The 22989-nt window shown below is 44.5% G+C and overlaps 1 protein-coding gene across 3 annotated transcripts in view; it reads left to right on the top strand.

Annotated features, from left to right (window-relative positions):
- Positions 1-22031, top strand: part of Dgkepsilon (diacylglycerol kinase epsilon) — a 44913-nt gene extending 22882 nt beyond the window's left edge. For all 3 annotated transcript variants that reach the window (XM_084594620.1, XM_084594619.1, XM_084594622.1), the window contains 2 exons: positions 15683-15794; positions 16451-22031. In XM_084594620.1, the coding sequence (XP_084450746.1) occupies positions 15683-15794; positions 16451-16576 (238 nt within the window). In that variant the 3' untranslated portion in view covers positions 16577-22031. The remainder of the gene's footprint in view (positions 1-15682; positions 15795-16450) is intronic.
- Positions 22032-22989: the final 958 nt, after the last annotated feature.

Below are 22989 nucleotides of genomic sequence, written 5' to 3'. Positions count from 1 at the left end.
GTCACATTTCTTGCTCTTGTGCAGTGGCCAGTGAAGCTTGTGTGTGTGCTGTTGTGAGTTTGAGACCCAGGCTTGATTTAGTTTGGCCATGTTTACTTTATTTCCTTCTGCAAGTCTATCTGGCTTCAGTTAAGCATACTAACAATGATGTTTCATCATCGGACTGAGCCCTAGCGCTAATGCTCTAAAAGGTTGCTGGAAGTCTGCTGAGATCAGGATGCTTTAAAAAAAATGTGTGCTAAAATGAGTTATATTGTATCGAAATAATAGCTGAAAAGTTCATTTTAGGGACATTTGTTCAAGTTGTATTTTTTTTGTACATTGCAAATGCAGCCTAAACTGAGAATTTTGAACTTTGTTGTAATGGTGTCGCTCTTTGTAAGGCATATGCTTATAAACATTAGGAGCCACACTGCTGCAACGCTTAAGGGAGTATAGACACCAAATTCTGGTGGCTTTTTTCTTGTTGTTAATGATGCGTACCGTATTTCCTCGCATAATGCTTGCACTCGCGTAATGCTTGCAGCCCCCACATTGGCTGTCAAAAATTTGAATTTTTTTTTCCTTGCATAATCATCGCACCCCCAATATTACCACCGCGAGAGTATGCTAGAGTAGCAAGCGCCATCTTTGGAATGATACTGAAACTAGCTTGCCTAGTGTGGCTCGCTACCAGGCAGCAAAGTGTGCTCAAGTATATCATCATCATCATAGGGTATGCTCGTTGAGTCGTTGTTTACGTTCTGTTTCCGCCATTTTGAGAGGTGTCTCCGTGTCTCGTCATTGTTCCTTTTCTGTCTATGATACTTGTTTTGCTCCAGTGTCTACCAAGTTCTTCGTGCTGCATCGAGATGGGGCAGTACGCAAGCTATACAATACAGCTGTTTTAAGGGGAGATGCGCATCGAAAAAGCGAGTTTTTCGAGTAATTTTTCAGTTTTGAGTTTTTGCCTGCAAAACTATCTTTGAACATTTAGCTACAACTTTCTAAAAAATCAAGGCAAAATTCGATCGTGAAGTTAGTAAAAAGTCCATTTTATTCAAGCACGGTGGCTCGAGAAAGTGCTATTTTCCGCGCAAATCGTCAATTTTCGTGCGCCTATACCTCAAGAACGCCGCGTCGCCCGCCATTGCTGTTTGCTGGGAGAGGTTGAGTAAGCCTTTCTCTTGTAGATAGCATCTCTCGCAGTTTCGTATCTCGGCTGCAAATAATAAAAAAAAACGTTTTCCGCGCACGCTTCGAGCGTCCCTACTGGACCTTTTAAATCACGTGGTGCTCTTGAGAGGCCGCCATTGGCCTGGACTGATATGACGCTGTGGCAAAGCCTACCTCCTGCTTTCATTTTGTGCAGCGTCTGGATCGCGCTAAATTGTGCTCTGCTAGTTCTTTTCAGCGGCCTTTTAGCATTTGTTGAGTTCGCGATGAACGACAAGCAAAAGCGCAACTTCCGAACTCGAAAGTCTCGGTCGAAGAACCCGTACCGAGGACGCCGTCGCGGACCTCACCGGAAAACTGCAGCGGGAGACGCAAGCTAGTCCTAACCAGGCCAACGTGCACTCGGACGAGATCGATGCCACGGTGAACTTTGTGAGCGCCTCGGAGGTGAAGATTGGACTCTTCAAGGAAGATAGGGCAGCATGCGGTCATCGATATTCTACGAGTGCTGCGATATGCGAGATTAGCATGCTTACGGTGCTGGTAAGCGGTGCTGCTTGCCCTACGTGCCGCACCTGTACCCTTGCGGTACGCGAACCGGTGGAAAAGCGAAAGGGGCTTTCGGCTTTTCTTGAGCTTGTGGGGTTTAAAGAGGGGAACGGTCTTCCGCCCCGCTCCTACTCCGCAGGCACAACGTTCTCGCTAGCGACCCGCGGAGGATTTATTGCACTTACAAATAATACAGAGCATGCCGGCTAGCTATACATCAACAAGGTTTTCCTTGGAAGGGCAAGGCTACGTAAGAAGGACTTTTGATTCACCGGCTGGGAAATGTGGGGTGCGATTTCGGCGGCGGACATTTGAACGCGCCGTGAATATGGCGGCCGGGATCTCCCGTGCGCGCCGCATTCTTCGGACGAAGCCATACCACGGCGTTTGCCGCGGGAGGCGGCGAGAGCGCGCGGTATTTACCGGTCGCTTCGCCGTTGGGAACCAGAAGATGGGCGGTCGTGCACGACGGGTCCTCCCGTGTGCGCAGCGTACTCCGTGCCTGCTATCCCCTGGTATTTGCCGGGAGAGGCGGCAGGAGACGACCACTCTGGTTGCCGGCTGGATCCAGAAGCTTCCTCTCGTCTTATCGCGGGAACCCGCGTAGACGTCTTGGTGGCGCACCCATCGCTGGTCTCTTTCCCCCAAGGGGAGGTATTTACCTCCTCTCCCAGCCGGCGCTGCCATGAAGCTCGTTGGGGTGGTGGTGGTCGGTCGCGGCGAAGGGGGAGGAAACTGGTTTTCCACATCCCTCCCTCCTTTAATGTTCACCTATGGTTGTTGAGAGCTGCTCCTTGGACGCCATCCGAGAGGTAAACACCAGGCTTAGCAGGGCGATCCAAACGTTGGTGTCATCCGGCGAGCAGCAAGGTGAAGGGGCCCCTGTTGTCCATTGGCAGGTCCCAGAAGCCAGCGTGACGGGAAGGTGTTGTTCCCGCTGACGCACCTTTGTTGGAAGGCAGGGGGTTGGCCTCCCCTCCCGTTAAGCCGGACTGGTTCCGTGAGACTCCGAGCTTCGGTGATTCACGGCCGCAGGGCAGCAGGCAAGAACGTAAACAATGGCAGCAGGTCCAGGCGGCTTCACTTGATATCTGCACAACCCTCCGGATCTCCAAAAAGGTTGAATAAATTGAGCAAAATGACCATTTGGTAAAATGCGGGCCAATGCGAGTGCCAAACAATTTTATCCGGCACCGCACTGCGTTCCGTTAATCCGAACGAAGCACGGGCATCCGCGGTTCGTTTGCCGGCATAATAATCTAGTTCCACGAAATTTCCGATTCGCCTTCTGAGCCCAAAAATACCAAGTTCATTTGAACGAAGTTAGCTTTCTCTAGTTCAGCGAGATGCTCGGCTACAGCGAGGTTAATATATAACAAGCAAAACGCATTTGCGCATGCTGTATGCCACGGTTAGACTGTCCTCCGACGTGCGACAGGCAGCTCCCAAAAAGAGCCTTAAGCCCATTCGCTCTAGCGCTAAGGACAATAGCTAGAACGCAACGCCGCGAGGATGTGCATCTCCGCCAAGGAACCCAGGGTGACCCTACTTGCTCGCTGCCATCCAAAGGCAACTTCTGAGTGAACGGCGCCCACCGTGTCCAGCGGTGTCGGAGCGCCTCGGTGCTTTCCGGCAATCACGGCTACAATACCAGTCAGCCGATTGCGGCACCTGGCTCCCAGAGCCAAAGAGACAGAAGAGGAAATATTTACAACTATATACAAGAAAAGTAGGGCCACCGTCCCGGCTGAGGCACTCACTCGCTTCCGGCGTGCTGTTCTCCATGGACGGCTCGGTCTCGTGCTCCATGTACGGACCTCGTGGCTGTACCTCTCAAAGGTCCCGGGAGTCGGCACACGCATAAACACACACACACACAAATAAAAATGCTCCACACACACACACACACACACACACACACACACACACACACACACACACACACACACACACATGCACGACCATTTGTTCTCGCTGCAACTACTCTCACCTCGCCGTCAAGAAAGCATATTAGCCTTGCTAGCATAGCGATGTCTGGTCAGGCCTAATGTTAAAAGACCGGGCAAGCACTCTACGCCGCGAACTATCGTCCTTTGTCTCTAGGGAGGGGTAACTAGCTCAAGTGCTTCTGCACGAGAGAACCACGTTGAGGCGCCATTGTGGGGTTTAAAGGGGGAACGGTCTTCCGCCCCACTCCTACTCCGCAGGTGCAACGTCCTCGCTGGCGACCCGCGGAGGGGACAAAGGACGGGGACGACACATGGTTACTACTCGAACGCTATTTATTGCACTTGCAAATAATACAGAGCATGCCGGCTAGCTATACATTAACAAGGTTTTCCTTGGAAGGGCAAGGCTACGTAAGAAGGGCTTTTTACTCACCGGCTGGGGAATGGGGGTGCGATTTCGGCGGCGGACATTTGAACGCGCCGTGAATATGGCGGCCGGGATCTCCCGTGCGCGCCGCATTCTTCGGACGAAGCCCTACCACGGCGTTTGCCGCGGGAGGCGGCGAGAGCGTGCGGTATTTACCGGTCGCTTCGCCGTTGGGAACCAGAAGATGGGCGGTCGTGCACGACGGGTCCTCCCGTGTGCGCAGCGTACTCCGTGCCCGCTATCCCCCGGCATTTGCCGGGAGAGGCGGCGGGAGACGACCGCTCTCGTTGCCGGCTGGATCCAGAATCTTCCTCTCGTCTTATCGCGGGAACCCGCGTAGACGTCTTGGTGGCGCACCCATCGCTGGTCTCTTTCCCCCAAGGGGAGGTATTTACCTCCTCTCCCAGCCGGTGCTGCCATGAAGCTCGTTGGGGTGGTGGTGGTCGGTCGCGGCGAAGGGGGAGAAAACTGGTTTTCCACAAGCTGCACTGTGAAAGTAGCGAGTGCCCAGCCAGCATCAGTGCTTTTTGCTGTGCACACCTCGAGCCGCATTGTGCCCGGTGGACTTGCAGATAGCGCCAGTGGAAATCGGGACTATCGGAGTGGAAGCTCTCGCGACAGCTTCGCCGTCAACGTGAAGGTGGTGGTGGCTGCGCGCGTGATTGGCATCGGACACGAACAGCTGTCGCGATTTTGTGCAATTCTTGACCTGCCGAACCCATTACACCACAAGAACTTTGCTGCGATCGGCAAGAAAGTTCATGGTGCGGCCATGAAAGCAGTGGCAATAAGTTTCATGTGCTTTTGTTGTGTTTATGAAAAAATACAGATGTTTGAAACTTTCAAATGCAATTTTCTCCATTCGTAGTTTTCAGCATGTTTTACATTTTGTGCAACAAATTTTGAGTACTTTCAGTAGTCAGATTTGGATGAAATTTTGCGCACAGCCTCTTCAAAGTGTGTAGATTGTTGTTATCTACCTGGTTATAAAAAATCTCTTGAACTCTTTTTGAAAAAAATTCAGAATGTTGACATATGGTGCCCAACATATACACATTGGTGTTCCTGAATTTTTTTTACAATTGTAGGATAAAATGAATAAATTTGAAGTAGCTTTCGACATACTATATTACCAAAGCAACAGAATGAGCTATTGTAAGCTGGTCTAAACATGCATTTCATTATCAAAAAAGTGTGCACAAAAGGCCCTATATTGTGCTTTTGCAGACACTTCTACACAAAAACTAATAAAGATATGTAGAAAGTAAAAACATATTTGGAATCAGCATTAAAAACTCTATAAATGACCACTGTTTCATAACCTTAGGTTCAATATTAAAGAAAAAGTGTTTTCGGGGAGCATCTCCCCTTAAGGGGAGACGCGGGTCGAAAAACGGCGATTTTCAGTAAAAAAGTCACTTTTGTGATTTTGACTGTTTCAGCAACACTGATCCTTCCTCTTTAATATATAAAAAAATCAGAGCCGAAAACAGTCGCGAAATCATTTAAAAAGTCTGTTAAAGCACGCAAGGTGGCTAAAGAAGGGGCAGATACGACCCATGTTCAAGCGCGTGACGCGTCAAATCGCGGCATCGCACGCCACTGAAATTTTGCAAGGCGGCAGGCCTACGCTTTTTCTCCCTAAAGCTGGCTTTGCCGCTTCACAAACCCCCAGCAAGTAATAATAAAAAAAAAGTTTCGCCGCCCATACCTAGCATTTTCACTGGCCATTTAAGTCACGTGGTGCGATTTCGACCACGCCATTGGCTGTCAGTGTGGGAAGCGGCCATAGCTCGTCTGCTCTTCATGCGACGCGTAGCTCGCTGTCACGCTTGCCCGCTAGTTTTCTTTCGGCGTGTTTTCAAAATTTCATGCATCTTCGTGCTCGTCGCTGCGATAGAATCCGAGAAGAAACGTGACTTTCGGTGTCGAAAGTACCGATCAAACCACGTGTTCAAGGGAAGTCACCGGCAAAGTGAAACGGCGTGCAGTGGAGACGTCCGCGGAAGCTAGGCCTAACCTCGGCGGAGGCGACACTTTTGACAGCTCGTAGCCGTCTGGGCACTGAAGTTTCAGTGACAGCTTAGACGATTTCGTCAGTGCATTGGATAAGAAGATAAAGATCTTCGAGCGTTGAGGAGACCTAGTACGGCGAGTGCCTTTATCGGCGAGATCGGTGCCGCGAACGCACTGGCGAGCGAGCAGCATGTCGGGAGCGCGGACGCTGCTAACTTTCCGTTCGCGAGTTGGCCAAGAAGTGAAAAGGACTCTCGTCGTTTCTAGAGCTGCGTTGCAGCAGTGTAGCGTGTGCCACGTCCGTTGTGTCGTAGTCGTGCGCGGTGTGCAGCTCCGGTGGACGACGCCCTTCAGCCAGCCCGAGGGAGATTTTTGCCGTGAACGTCAATGCAGGGGTTGCGGCGCTCGTTATTGGTGCTGGATACAATCAACTTTCCCGATTTTGTGTGGTTCTTGGTTTGCCGAAACAAGTGCACCATAAGGAGTTTAATGCCATAACAAAAAATGTGCACCTTGTGGTTGCAAAGCAGTGGCTGACAGAAGCAAGGTCTCAGCATCACTAAATAGCCAAAAAGCACGCCTTGAGAATGCTACTCACAATGTCACTGTGGGAGCAACATATGATGCTGGTGAATTCTAAAACTGTGCACTGTATCATAATACCCTGACCTGCATTGTGTGCAATTTTCATGCAGATAGTGCTGCTACAACAGCAATAAACAGCTTTTGTATCTTTAAATCGCATTTTTCTCGAATTCGTATTTTGGGCCGAATATGAGTTTTGTGCACAATATTTTATGTCTTTATTTTAGTTCAATCAACACCAAATTTGGCATGCATAATCTTTAGGATGTGTAGAATGCAAGTATCTAGGTTTAAATGCAATCAGCAGTATTTTTGGGCATGCAAATTTAAAAAATTATCTGGTGCTAGCCACTAAAAACAAGGCACCAGATATAAAATTGTCTCAAAACATTGCATGCCAAGGGAATGTTGCTATGTTGCTTATTTGCACTCAGTGGAGTGTTGGGGACAAGAAGAACTAGTTGGCTCTGCCCTACCATGCTTGCTGCTGTGTACAGCAGCTGCACAAACATGCATTGTTTTTCACTTATGCATGGCATTTAGAATATGAAAACATTAAGCTATTTTAAAACTAAAAGCATATTTAGAAAGAGGAGATCAATCTCTATAAGTGGTGCAATTTTCATTCACCTAGCATCAATATTAAGAAAAAAATGTTTTCGAGTAGCATCTCCCCTTAAGCTGAAAAATATTGAGTACGTGCTAGTGCATGGCAACCGCACTGTCGGCAGGCATTTCGGTATCAACGAGTTCTGCGTAGTACATTGCTGGAGACAGTGATTGCAGTGTCGACACGGACTCGGATCAAGTCTTTGATCAAGAGTAGAACTTATGGTCTGCTTTGAACATTATACCACGAAACGCGGGTAGTGATGATGAGCTGCATGAAACAAATACAGTGAAACCTCGTTATAACGAACAGTTAAAAAATCGGAAAATAGTTCTCTCTATCCATAATTCGTAATATAAAATTTCGTAGAAAATCCATGCAAGAGCTGCTAAATTCAATCAGAGAAGGCACAGCAACTCGGAGGGTGCCTTCTTGGGTCACGTCCGTTTATTTACGCGCAAAGAACTGCGTTATCGTGGCCTGCTTTTTTGTGTTGATCGCGTTCCGTATCACGCCCTGTTCCACAGTTTGCAAACGCTCAACAAGGGCAAACCCACTGCTCTCAATAGCACTGTAGTGGCGGCGCAGTAAATCCAATGCAGCAAGCGCTTCTTGTGAAGTCGGAATGTTCTCATCGTTTGCACGGTCAGCCTGAGCTTCTTCTGCGGGATGTTCAGAAACGTCCATAGCAATTTCGGCGTCCGTCAGTACAGCCGTGGTCGCCGCGACGTCGTCGCCGCCTACAAAGTCTTCTACAGTCATTGTTGCGGGCATGTCACCTCATGTCAGAAGCTCGCGGAGCTCTGCTTCTGCTTCGTTCCCATCGTCACTTGATGCGCGGGCCTCTACTGGAACAAAAGCTGCGTGCTGAAAGCAGTTGGCAATCGTTTCGCCTTTCACACTGTCCCATGCCGCTTTAAGGGGAGATGCTCCTCGAAAACACTGTTTCTTTAATATTGAACCTAGGGTTATGAAACATTGGCCATTTATAGAGTTTTTAATGCTGATTCCAAATATGTTTTTACTTTCTACATATCTTTATTAGTTTTTGTGTAGAAGTGTCTGCAAAAGCACAATATAGGGCCTTTTGTGCACACTTTTTTGATAATTAAATGCATGTTTAGACCAGCTTGCAATAGCTCATTCTGTTGCTTTGGTAATATAGTATGTCGAAAGCTACTTCAAATTTATTCATTTTATCCTATAATTGTAAAAAAAATTCAGGAACACCAATGTGTATATTTTGGGCATCATGTGTCAACATTCTGAATTTTTTTCAAAAAAAGTTGAAGAGATTTTTTATAACCAGGTAGATAACTACATTCTACACACTTTGAAGAGGCTGTGTGCAAAATTTCATCCAAATCTAACTAATGAAAGTACTCAAAACTTGTTGCACAAAACGTAAAAAATGGTGAAAACTACGAATGGAGAAAATTGCATTTGAAAGTTTCAAACATCTGTATTTTTTCATAAATACAACAAAAGCATTTGAAACTTCTTGCCACTGCTTTCATGGCCGCACCATGAACTTTCTTGCCGCTCGCAGCAAAGTTCTTGTGGTGTAATGGGTTCGGCAGGTCAAGAATTACACAAAATCGCGACAGCTGTTCGTGTCCGATGCCAATCGCGCGCACAGCCACCACCACCTTCACGTTGACGGCGAAGCTGTCGTGAGAGCTTCCACTCCGATAGTCCCGATTTCCACTGGCGCTATCTGCAAGTCCACCGGGCACAACACGGCTCGAGGTGTGCACAGCAGAAAGCACTGATGCTGGGCACTCACTACTTTCACAGTGCAGCTCAAAAAAAGCCGAAAGCCCCTTTCGCTTTTCCACCGGTTCGCGTACCGCAAGGGTACAGCTGCGGCACGTAGGGCAAGCAGCACCGCTTACCAGCACCGTAAGCGTGCTAATCTCGCATATCGCAGCACTCGTAGAATATTGATGACCGCATGCTGCCCTATCTTCCTTGAAGAGTCCAATCTTCACCTCCGAGGCGCTCACAAAGTTCACCGCAGCATCGATCTCGTCCGAGTGCACGTTGGCCTGGTTAGGACTAGCTTGCGTCTCCCGCTGCAGTTTTCCAGTGAGGTTCGCGACGGTGTCCTCGGTACGGGTTCTTTGGCCGAGACTTTCAAGCTCGGAAGTTGCGCTTCTGCGTGTCGTTCATCGCGAACTCAACAAATGCTAAAAGGCCGCTAAAAAGAACTAGCAGAGCACGATGTAGCGCGATCCAGACGCTGCACAAAACGAAAGCAGGAGGTAGGCTTCGCCACAGCGTCGTATCAGTCCAGGCCAATGGCGGCCTCTCTAGAGCACCACGTGATTTAAAAGGTCCAGTAGGGACGCTCGAAGCGTGCGCGGAAAACGTTTTTTTTATTATTTGCAGCCGAGATACGAAACTGCGAGAGATGCTATATACAAGAGAAAGGCTTACTCAACCTCTCGCAGCAAACGGCAATGGCGGGCGACGCGGCGTTCTCGATGTATAGGCGCACGAAAATTGACGATTTGCGTGGAAAATAGCACTTTCTCGAGCCACCGTGGTTGAATAAAATGGACTTTTTACTAAGTTCATGATTGAATTTTGCGTTGATCTTTTAGAAAGTTGTAGCTAAATGTTCAAAGATAATTTTACAGGCAAAAACTCAAAACTGAAAAATTACTCGGAAAACTCGCTTTTTCGACGCGCATCTCCCCTTAATGCTCCCAGCAAGTCGATCTTCAAGTCCTGCTTCATAAGAAGCTTCACGAGAAGAGTGTCAGTCAGTCTCCTCTTGTAAGCTGCCTTTATCTTGAGCTTGGTCTTTAACGTCAGTTCTGCTGTCTTTTTTTCACGTTCACCACCATCACAGCACTACGCACACCCGCGCACCACACTAGACACGATGACCGACGCAGCCTCCGCCGAACGCTACGACGGCCACGCTGCTGCTAACACTAAAACCAAAAAACGCGAATGGCGCAAAAACCAAAAGAGCAAGTTGTTTCCTTCCTCCATTCAAAAAGGCAAAAAACAAATTCGATCGTGCCGCTGCCACCTCTGCTGAAGTGGCGCTGTCGGCGATTGTGAGATGCAAACGATTTCTTATGGCCTCCGAGATCACCTCCGTGCACACAAACAGGCGCGCTGGGGTAATCTCAGAGGCCATAGATTTCTTCGGCTGTCAACTCCCAATGCCGTCGTGGCATCTGTGGCGCTGTCAGCGCTTGCGAGGTAATCCTGAACGTTTGCTGCGCCGCATAACACACATGTAGTGCAACGAAGCCTGCCTCCTGCTATTAAAGTGAGGTAGTGCTTGGCGTCGCGAAGTTCGTAATATCCGTTTTATGCCGAACCGCGTTCGCTATGGGAAGTTAAAAATACATGTGTTTGACAAAAATATTTCGGAAGAGTTCGCTATATTCAATAATTCGTTATATGCGTGTTCGTTATATCGAGGTTTGACTGTAAAGTGCTTTTGGCGACCCTGTACTTTTATAACAAATATAAGTTCTACTTGAAAGTAATATTTTGACTATATCCTTTCATTTTTATTTCATGTAATGTTAATTGTACCCCACTGACTGAAAAAAAGGGCAGTGAATAAACAACCTTTACTACAGTCTTCTGCTCTTCTAACAGAGAACCTATTTGTAGTTAGTGTTCCCTTGGAGATTTGTAATAATACAAGTTCAGACTGCTGTCATGACGCCAAGGTTTCTGAAATTAAGGTAGCGAAATGCAGGGAGTAATGATGAGCTGCATGCGGTGAATAAAGTGCTTTTGGCGACCCTGTTTTTTTGTAATCGAGGTAAGTTCTACTTGAAAATAATATTTTGACTATATTTACAATAGCTGGCCTAAGAATCTCGTTTCACACCTATTTAAATTAGCATTTAGCACTCCAAAATATTTGCTCGAAATTTTTCCTCTCATAATTATCGCATCCCTAACTTCACATCAATTTTCAGCGAAAAAACGTGCGAGCATTATGCGAGTAAATACGTTAAGACATTTCTGTATATGGATCACCACTTGGGTTTTCCCTAAAACCGCTGAATAATTTTTTAATTGAATTTTCTTTTCTTGCCAGTTTTCATTTCGGTTTCAGTAGCCGAGACATGACTGTGATGTCACAATCAAGTCTAGGTCACGCCGCGGTATGAAAAAACAGCGATGTAATCGCTGACTCTTCGTTTTTTCTAATTTGTATTCTTGAGCCAGGCTGGCTTTAGTGTTCTGGTGAATTAAAACGACACAGCAACGATTATATCGCTGTTTAATTCATTCCTCATGTGACCTAGACTTGACTTTGACGTCGCAGCCATCACTCGGTTGCTGAAACCGAAACTGAAACTGGTGAGAAAAGAAATTCGATTATAGATTATTCAGCGGCCGTAGGCTAATATAACGAAAAGGTCAGTGTACAGTAATGTCTTACGCATTATTACAAAAGATAAAACACGAACCCAAAAATAAAGTGTCTATAGTCCTTTAAGGGGTGGCGGCGCGGGTCGAAAAATGGCGATTTTCAGTAAAAAAGTCACTTTTGTGTTTTTGACTGTTTGAGCAACATTGATCTTTCCTCTTTCACATTTAACAAAATCAGAGCCGGAAGCAATCGTGAAATTATTTTAAAGCTCTGTTAAAGCACTGGAGATAACTAGAGACGGGGCAGATATGACTCATTTTCAAGCGCGTAATGCATAAAATCACGGCGTCGCATGCTACTGGAATTTTGCAAGGCGGTAGGCCTATACTTTTTCTCCGTAAAGACTGCTTAGCCGCTTCACAAACCCCCAGCAAGTAATAAAGAAAAAACGTTTCGCTGCCCAAACCTAGAGTTCTCACTGGCCATTTAAATCACGTGGTGCAATTTTGGCTATGCCATTGAATGTCAGCGCGTGAAGCAGCGATATCTCGCCTGCTCTACGTGCAGCTCATTTTCAGGCTTCGCTGCTAGTTTTCTGTTAGCGTGTTTTCAAGCTTGCACGCATCTTCATGGTCCTCGTTGCAATGGAAGCCGAGAAGAAACTTGATTTTCGGTGTCGAAAGTACCGGCCAGAGCACGCGTTCAAGGGAAGCCGCTGGCAAAGTGAAACGACGTGCAGTGGAAGCGTCCTTGGCAGCTAGGCTCAACCTTGCCGGAAGCAGTGCTTTAGATGGTTTGGAGCCGATCGTACTCTTAAGTTTCATTGACAGCTTAGGCAATTTCGTCAGTGCAAAGAGTAAGAAGTTATGAATCTTCGAGAAATGATAGAGGAACGTTGAGGAGACAGCTAGTGCCTTATCAGCGAGATCAGTGCTGCGAACGCACTGGTGAGCGGAGAAGCATGTCGAGAGTGCAGACGGTGCCAACTTTCTGTTTGCAAGCTGGCCAAGAAGTGGAAAGGACTTGCTTTGTTTCTGGAGCTCTGTTGTAGCAATGTAACGTGTCGCACGTCCATTGTGTCATAGTTGTACGCTTTGCGGTGTGCAGCTCCGGCAGACAGCTTACAGTGAAGGGCGTTCTTCAGCTAGCCTGAGAGAGAGTTTTGCCGTGAACGTCACAGCAGTAGTTGCGGCACACGCTATTGGTGTTGGATACAATTAACTTGCCTGATTTTGTGCGGTTCTTGGTTTGCCGAATCCAATGCACCATAAGGCGTTCAATGCCATAACAAAGAAAGTGCATATTGCAGCTAAAAAAGCAGTGGCTGACAGCAGAAGCAAGGTCTCAGCATCGCTGTCTAGCCAAGAAGGCACGTCTTGAGAATGCTGCTCACAAGGTCTCTGAGGGAGCAACACATGGTGCTGGTAAATTCTAAAGTTGTGCACTGGATCTTGATACCCTGGCCTGCGCTGTATTTAATTTTCATGGAAATAGTGCTGCTACAACAGCAATGAACAGCTTTTGTAACTTTCAAATGCATTTTTGTCAACTTCTTATTTTGGGCCGAACATGGCTTTTGTGCACAACATTCTATGTCCCTAGTCCAATGAACACCAAATTTGACATCCATAATCTTTAGGATGCGTAGAATGTAGATATCTAGATTTAAATGCAGTCAGCAGTGTTTTTGGCATGAACATTTTTAAAATTCCCTGGCACCAGCCACTAGAAACCAAGCACCAAATATAAAATTGTCTCAAAATGTTGCATGCCAAGGAAATGTCACTATGTTGCTCATTTGCTCTCAGTGGGGTGTTGGGGACAAGAACTAGTTGGCACTGCCCTGTCATGCTTGCTGCTACGTCCAGCAGCTGCACAAACATGCACTGTTCCTCACTTATGCATGGCATTTAGAATATGACTGTATTAAGCTATCTGAAAAGTAAAAGTATATTTGGAAGGAGATCAGTCTCTATAAATGGTGCAGTTTTCATTCACCTATCGATATTAAAGAAAAATATTTTCGAGTAGAGTTTCCCCTTAAAAGTAGAGACTTCAAAGTAGACTTGCAGGCTAGTGTCACGATATCTGTATGTGATGCCAATTGTGCAGATACAGTGAAACCTCGTTATAACGAACAGTTATAAAATCTGAAAATAGTTCGCTCTATCCATAATTCGTAATATAAAATTTCGTAGAAAATACATGCAAGAGCAGCAAAATTCAATCATAGAGAAGGCACAGCAACTCTGAAGGTGCCTACTTGGGTCACGTCCATTTATTTACGTGCAAAGAACTGCGTTATCGTGGCCTGTTCTTTTGTGTTGATCGCGTTCCGTATCACGCCCTGTTCCACAGTTTGCGAACACTCAACAAGGGCAAATTCACTGCTCTCAATAGCACTGCAGTGGCGGCGCAGTCAATCCAATGCAGCAAGCGCTTCTTGTGAAGTCGGAATGTTCTCATCATCTGTAGGGTCAGCCTGAGTTTCGTCTGCGGGACGTTCAGAAACTTCCACAGTGATTTCGGCGTCCGTCAGTACAGCCGTGGTCGCCGTGATGTCGTCGCCGCCTACAAAGTCCTCTACAGTCTTTGTTGTGGGCATGTGACCAACAAAACGCGAAGAATCGTTTCAGGCTCATTGAGCTCGTGGAGCTCTGCTTCTGCTTAGTCGGGATCGTCCCCATCGTCACTTGATGCATGGGCCTCTGCTGGAACAAAACCTGCATGCCAAAAGCAGTTGGCAATCGTTTTAAGCATTTGGATTGCTTCCAGCAAGTCTATCTTCAAGTCCTGCTTCTTAAGAAGCTTCACACGAAGAGTGTCAATCAGTCTCCTCTCGTAAACTGCCTTGAAGGCCCTGATTTTATATTGAGCTTGGTCTTTAACGTCAGTGCTGCTCTTTTTTTTCGTGTTCACCGCCATCACAGCACTACGCACACCCGCGCACCACACTCGACACGACGACCGACGCAGCCTCCGCCGAACACTACGACGGCCACGCCGCTGCTAACACTAAAACCAAAAAATGCGAAAGACGCAAAAACCAAAAAGGCAAGAGCAACATTCGATCACGCCGCTGCTGCCACTGCTGCTGTGGCGCTGTCAGCGATTGTGAGATGCGAATGAGTTCTTATGGCCTTCGAGATCACCTCCGCACTCACAGACAGGTGCGTGGGGTTGATCTCAGAGGGCATGGATATCTTTGGCTGTCAACTCCCAATGCCGTCGTGGCATCTGTGGCGCTGTCAGCGCCTGCGAGGTCGTCCTGAACGTTTGCTGCGCCGCACAACACACATGTAGTGCAACGAAGCCTGCCTCCTGCTATTAAAGTGGGGTGGTGCTTGGCGTCGCGAAGTTCGTAATATCCGTTTTATGCCGAACCGCGTTCGCTATGGGAAATTAAAAATACATGTGTTTGACAAAAATATTTGGGAGAGCTTGCTATATTCAATAATTTGTTATATGCGTGTTCGTTATATCGAGGTTCGACTTAGTATTGCAGAGAATAAGGGGGAAGTGAAATACCTTACAGAAATTTTGAGGACTGTAGATTTCTACGGAGTATTGTACGATGGTAGGGAAAACAGTTCTTTTTGTAATTATGGATTCTGTTTTGTTGTTTGATTATACTGCTGACAGCATTGGTGGGAAATACATACAGGGACCACATATCTTTCAGGAATTGTTGCTGTTACACGTTTGTACTGTTGGTAGTAAAAAAAGGGTGTATTGCTTTCTTAATGTCCGTAACGTATAGGCTTTGTTCTCATTTAGTAGCTGAAATTGGCTAACAAAGTGCTTGAGAAAAAGTACCGGCATGATTGTTCACAGTAGAGGGATATCATTGTTGACATTAGCCTAATGAAAATGTTTCACAATTACTCGTCCCTCTTTAGAAAGCTGAGTGCATAACCTCTAGAAAATGGTAGATGGCATGTAAAAACACCGGGTTTTTGTGTACGGTGGCAGCTTTAACAGAAGACTAGGAATCATGCGCATGTGTACATGTACTTGAAATTGTGCTTTTGCAGGTATAATGATGGTCTCCTGGAAGTGATAGGCCTGTACTCATCGTTTCATGTTGCACAGCTTCAGGTTGGCATATCTGAGCCTGTTCGGCTTGGTCAGGCTAAAGAAGTCAAGGTGAGTTGCAGCCATCATTTAAGGTAGAAGGCGACTTTTTAGAAAGAAATCTTTAATATCAAACACAAAGAAGAATTTAGTGCTCTATATTAAAGATGGCCTTTTTATATTCCAGTCAAAAAGTTAAGGTGCATAAAGAATATCTCTTCTTATACTTTTATTGTGAAAAAAAGAAGTACTGAATTTGCATCCCACTCCAGCAATCGTAACTCTTATACTATATACCTCGCCACAATTGTATGAGAACAAATTTACCTGCCAAGATGTTCTCCTAGAAGCGGAACGAAGCACACAGTGATTTGTGTCTGAATCGACGGTGATACAGAGTGACAGCTTACTGACAAAGAAAAGTAGTGGCATGGGACAAGGCTACTAACAACTAATTTTTATTAAGAATGTCAGTCATATCAGTACATGTGGGCACCTCTGAAACAACAACAGAAGAGTAACAACAGATCTCGCCGTCACTGCAGTATGCTTGTGAGAATGACTGGTGGCAGCTGTATTTTATTTTAGTCTTTTCTGACTTTGAGCAGCTTTTTTTTTAATTACAACATGATTAATCAACCAGTAAAGGTCGACCTCTGTTAGTCCTCGTTCCTGTAAAGGCACCTAGTGAGAAAATTTTTGCCTGCTTTTTTTTTTGCTTTCGGCAGTTGGAGTTGTTAGAGCGTCTTCCAGTGCAAGTGGACGGTGAGCCGTGGGAGCAGGCTCCCGCTACTCTGCTCATCACATTCCACTGCCAGGCATCTGTGCTTGTGAACCAGCGAGAAATTCAGTAGGGAGCGCACCACTTCCGCACGGACGACTTTGACTGCTGTGGATGTGTACCGTTTGCCCTTCCTCACCCTCCCTGGCGTGTTACATTTCTGTCGTTCTTATTAGTATTTTATTTTTGGATGGCTTCGAAGGTGATGCTTCTGTGCTTTCGAAGCATTTGTACAATACTATATCGGTATGTATTTCTCTATTATAAAAGTTGATGTATATATTAAGCTTAAAAATAGCCATCTGTGATGACTTTCATGCCTCAGAATTTTTTGTTGAAGGTTTGTCATTCCCTGTGCTATTTGCTTCCATTGTGATTATGTTTTGAGTATATACAACGATTGTGACTTTTTTTGTTGTGCGCAACACAGACTGCGGTTGATGTGTGAGATTATTTTCAGATTAACTTGTTTCCAATGCTAGCAAAGCACAAGTTGTTGCTTTATCGACGCTACTTGTTCTTGTTGATGAAGCTGCTCATAAGGCCAAGTATATGCTCTGCATAAAGCCCATCGTACATGCACACTTATGCATTTGGATAGACTGTATATATATAATGTGTATAATGTATTAACGAAATAGATTTGTACTGCATCTTGGTGATTCGGTAGAGTTTCATACTTAGTGTGTAGCATATGGCACTTCTTTCTGATCTCTAGTGGTCAGCTGCTAGGCATCATAGGTGCTTTTTCTTTGTTAAAAATTTTTGTATATTTTTCTTTGTTGTTTTATCCATATCTTGCGATTAAAAGCTTAGTGCAACAAACCTAAGCATTAAACATTATGCACACTAAATTCAAAATAAAAATGAAAGGTTGTTACGCATTATTTGCATTTTTTAATGTGCATCATGGATATGCAAAGGTAAACACAGGATCATGCGCATAAACATTTGTTTATTGTTGATGCCAGAATGTTAAATTATACATAATACTTGCGAAGTAATGTTATAATGATTGTTTAGAAACTGCTTTGCTGTTAGTATTTCGTGGATGTTGTGCGCCGCATACAGTGTTGAAACTCGCATTTAACGTACCTTTACGCTAAAGCCTCATTAATTCCGCTTCTGTTAAACCATAAATTTGGACAACTTAAACTGATAACCTGCTACACTTGCCGAGGGCCATTAAGACAAACGAACAGCGATTGTCCAGACAGACCTAATTAAGCCTGGCTTTCATCATGCTGCATTGCTACTTCACTTCTTGACATGCGCTACAGCAGTCGTGATGACGATTGCATGACATCATCACCGAAAAGTAGTTCTGCCGCATTATTTTGGTTTAATTTTTCTCAGCTTCATCCTGGCCCACAGATTGCGCCTATGGGTGGCACAGGTCAACCGGCAGAACACAGTTTTGCATTGTTTCGACCCTTACTGGCATGTTGCTGGTCTTTTGTTTTAATTTCCCTCAGTTGTCTGTGTGGTTCTTCCAGGGTGCTAAAACTGCACACTCATCATTGCTTTATCCAGCGTGTGCAATGAAACTTGAGGAGAGTATTCGCAGCCACCACGTTAAACTTTTAAAAAGATCGCGGAGGCTCTCATTATTTGCAGACGTTCAGCTTTTACATTCCCTATGTAGTGCGTGTGGGCAGTAAAACGTTTCATGAAACTTTGAAAAGACGTTGCATAGACTCAGTCCCCGACCAATTTTTTGGACGTCCGATTTCCCGGACCTGCCACATTGTTTGTACTCTGCCACAGCATTGCCATGCATTTCATAGATTATATGTATAACCCTGACCAAAATTTCGGACGTTTGAGACTTTTCTCTTTCGATTTTGCGGACCTCTACTCTTGATTGTAGGGGAAACTCAACGAAAAATTGCCACAACATCGCTGCCATTTTATTTTTCTGCAATCTTGAACCCGTGTTGCATGCATCTCGCATACTCCTACACTCTCGATAGCAGGCACTATTAGCTGTGGCCAGTTAATGGACCCATTACTGTAGAGCATCTAATCAAGATCCCTTACTCCCTGAAATCGAGCGGCCTGTGTTGTGGGCCCCTGCTCCACAGTTCTACTGAGCAGTGTCGACGGAGCTCTGTCTCATGAATGACAGGCCAGTGAGCGTGATCGGGCTTCTATCACATGGCCATAAGTCACTGAAGATTTGTGTATAGCTGCGAACGAGAGAGCCAGCTACACGGGTCGCGGCAGCAGCTTTGTAGTCCACTTGTAGACTGCGATGTGTGAGCACAGCGGAAAAAAAAAAAATATTGCGCACTTTACTAGTGTCCTGAAAAGCGCGTGCTGCCTACTGAAAACATGTCGGCTTTACTTCAATTTGTAATACACTGGGTGTTCCAAGCAAACATGCCCTCCAAGAGAGCTCACAAGACAGAGTTGCCTTTTTGTTTTGTTTTGAAACGAATGCGTGCAGCACACGACATCCACCGCTCTCGTGACAGCCACCATCGCCGCTATTTTTTTTTCACGCAGGAGAAAAAAAAGAAAGGCGCTGATGTACAGTCATGTGGAAACAACGAGGCTCTGCACAAACTGGTTTGCCAGTGTCCCATGCCTCTTTCTGTTTGAACATCGCACTGCACCTATCATTGCACGGTTTTCCCCACCGCTCCGGAAGGGAGACCAGCTGTGAAAATGAGGGGATTCACACAGAAACAGATTAACCAGTTTTTAAACCCGTTTGTTAAATTTTTTCTTTATTGTGAATTCGTTTTTTCAGACTGCTTGGCTTTCCGTATGTTTTTCTGGCATCTTGGTTTAAAAATTGGTCGGCGTCTGTAATTCATCGCCGAGGTGTTCACAAAATGATTTTACTGTGATGCAACGCTTTTGCAGTGTTTGGGGGCATATCCAATAATTAGGGGTTTTGGATAATTTTTAGGGGCAAGTGAGCGTGAAATATTTTAATATTCCTTAAATACAAATATGAGTGAAAAATGCCTTCGAATATCGAATATTGGATCGGTGAAAAAATCTAACAGAAAGTCAAGGAATGGCAATAGTTGTTCCTCTTGTGTATTTCAGAATTTAAATGGTATTTTCAAAGAAATTAAACAGATTGTGCAGAAATTTATACCCTACTGAAAAATCCAGTATAAATTGTACGCAGGATACCGCATACTGGTTTATTGTACAGGGAGGCCCTTTTTGAAACCAGGAGCAGCTGTCATAATGCTGCTGAATACAGTAAATTCTCATCAAGTGGACCTTAAAAAGAACCAGAAAAAGTTTCCGAACTAACTGAAAGCTTGAATTATCGAATGGGCCCGAAAGAAACTGCAGAAAACCATTTGCATCACAGTAATTTTACCTGATGAACACCTGAATGATGGTTGTTGGCATTTGAGATCAAACCGAAGTGGGAACGTTTTTTTTCCTTGTTTCATTAAGTGTTTCGCTTTGCCCACACTGTTGAAGAGGCCCTCTTCACAAAAGGGAAGGTCTGTCCTTGCAAAACGACCCCGTCGCGTTTTGAGGATACTTCATTTCACAGTCGATGCAATAAAGCATGATGGTAAAGCGCGTAGTGTTGTGAAACCGTGGTGAATTCAGAAATTCTTTATGTATTCGGCAATTTTCGAATATTCGGAAAATTCCGAGTATCATTTTTTTCAAATACGAATGGTGAATCAAATAACATATACGATTCATATTCGAAATTCTTAATATTCACACACCACCTAATAATTTTATAGAGCCTGTTGTGGCCTCTTGAAGTCTGAATTTATGAGCTTTTACTGTAAATTGGATGATGATCTTTTTGCATGGCTAGAGCTGTCCGAACTCTGATTTGAATGAAACAGAGCCAAAGTTCAGTTTGGTGCTTAAAGCGTGCATTGGAGCTGGTTGTACCGAAATGCACTTGTCAACTGTGTTTAATGGAAGTACCCAAGGTGGAATTGATATAAAGGAGTAATTATTTGTATGGATACTAACAGATGGGTGGTAACGAGTAATTGCTCCTTTATTTTGAAATGCACTTGATTTCAGACTGATTGAAGCCTAGGCAGAAATTTTTGTTGAACCTAGCTGAGTGTTAAAAATGGCATTTGGTCACATGTCGTGATAGGATTTAGCCACTGAATGTATATAGTGTTTTGGCTAACAATTTTGTGACTAGTGAAATAATGCTGGACTCTGCGTGCAGAATGAAGATGTCTTGCCACTGTTAGTTTTCATATGACGTGGTATATTTGCATACCAGTTACTGTGTTACTTGATATGGTGTGTGCCCGAGTATAAATATTTTCAATTTCATTGGGCATCTAAGTGTGGAGAATGAAGGCTTAGAATTCATTTCAGAGTGTGGTGATGGTGGTGCAAAATTTTTCTAACAGTATTAGAAAACATAGCCCGTGGTCTTAAAGGGACCAACAATTGATGTTCAAAACGCGTCATTACATCATGGTGGAAATGAAAAGATCTTGTCTCGTAGTGTAAGAATTGAATTTGAGCTTTATAACATACAAACAAGGAATTATATATTCTATGTGGCATTGAAAATCACATAAAAGCACCTGACGCGACCTGTTATGATAAAACCTTGCCGTTATCAGTGTATCCTACCACGTGCCAGACTTATTCATTTGAAATGCATTTTGTCATATTTTATTTCAGTTGACACTCTCAGATGCACCCTTTGGTGAAAAGAAACATGACCTTTGCTTCAGCAGTGAAATGTTTGAAGCTTTCTTTACTAGGTAGGTAGTGCCACAGTGTTTTGTATTTGTTGGTTAAAGTGCTAACCAATGTCCACTGAAAGAATCGTCATTCATGTTAGTGTGCCTTGACCTCTTTGGGTCTGTAAGCTCAAATGACTACTGCATTATATACTTAATCTTTTTTTATGACTGCATGGTGGCTGGGGCTTTTAGGTTTCTATTCAACGCTTTTGCGAATTATCAGTCACTGTCGCAATTGATTGTTTGCAGTGTTGGATGCATATAGGAGAACTCATCCAATGAACAAAGAATTCCCGATAAAAACTTTCTGCTGCATTTTGAAAAACTTGCAGATTTGGGCACTTTGAATACTGTTTTCTTTGCACTGTAAAAAGAAATGTTCTTTAATTTCAGTTGTTGATCCCTTTAAATAGCAAGCGATAATACCAAACTACATTGTTTTTTTAAGAATCTTAAATTTGTTAGAAGACTATGTAAAAAGCATGCATGTTTATAATCTGACCGGTTTGGTTTCTGAACTCGCAATAAAAGGCCACAAATTAGAAATTTGAACCAAGTCTGAACAAAGCAGAATTATCTCAGGAAGGCTTGGTAGCGCATTGATATGCAGAATTGTTATTGTCAAGGAAGTAGTGACATCGTTATAATGGTAGTCTTGTCTAGTTACGTTGTCATGGCAGCTGTGGCCTGTGTAGGCACTGTTATATTACTCTAAGAAGTTACTGCTCATATTACTCATGCTGAAGACTAAGCAATTAAATGAACAAAAAGGGAGGGAGGAAAATGGAATCCATGTCTTGATTTTTTTTTCACTCAAGCTTATTCATTTTTAAATTCTTCTGAGGGATTTGGGATGTGAGAGGGCACCAAGGAAAGTGTATTGGCTTAGCTCTCTACTCACTCTGAGAAAAATCTTTTTTTTTTTTTTTTAGGAATATGTGTTTCAGTAATGTGTTTAGTGCTCTAATATCAGATTTTATTTTTAGAATTGATTGTTGTAGATAAAATATTAACAAAACTTACAAAAACAACTTTGGAATGTTCAAAATGCCTGCCTTTATAATAAGTGTGTATGAAAAAAAAAAATCAGAAAAACACTTTACATCCTGTGTTGTGTATGCCATGAGGTGAAAAGTCAAACTCCTTGCTGTGCAGGCATTATAAAATCCTGCTGAAATGATGTGAAAACTCTACTTTGAAGTGAATAACATCAGTAACAATGCTTTCTTCAAAATGGCCACCTGCCAAGCAAAATGGTCCCAAACTAAAAACTGTCCGAGGCGTTGCTACATGCGTTTTAGGTCTTATTTGCCCTCTAAATAAAGCCGGATGATGTGACATCCTGAGAATAATTGCGGGCTAAATCACTAACAACATCAATAACTTGTGCACAGCTGGGCCCATATTCAGAGTTTGCACCGTTATCGAAGTGTCTCTATCTCACTTGACCTCGGGTCATCTGATTGGTCGAAATGCTGGAACAGGGTGTTGCCACTGCGGAACCGGAAAAGGTGGCAACATCAAGTTCCGGCGTTTCCACCAATCAGATGACTCGAGGTCACGTGAGATAGCGACATTTTTTATAACGATGCAAACTTGGAATACGGCCCCTGCACAGCAAGATTTCCTGCATTTAGGGTACGTGCAACATTGCCAGAGGTGACCATTGTCAATTTTCATATTTCCTTCTTTTTCACAAATTGTTTAAACATCGCTGCCATCATTCATTGCTTGCTATATCATTAACAACTTCAACAACTGTGGGCAC

Source organism: Amblyomma maculatum, chromosome 2 (assembly GCF_055883805.1).
Source record: "Amblyomma maculatum isolate TAMU_Amacu chromosome 2, ASM5588380v1, whole genome shotgun sequence".
In the NCBI taxonomy this organism is placed as follows: Eukaryota; Metazoa; Arthropoda; class Arachnida; order Ixodida; family Ixodidae; genus Amblyomma; species Amblyomma maculatum.
This window is presented reverse-complemented; position numbering and strand designations above follow the sequence as displayed.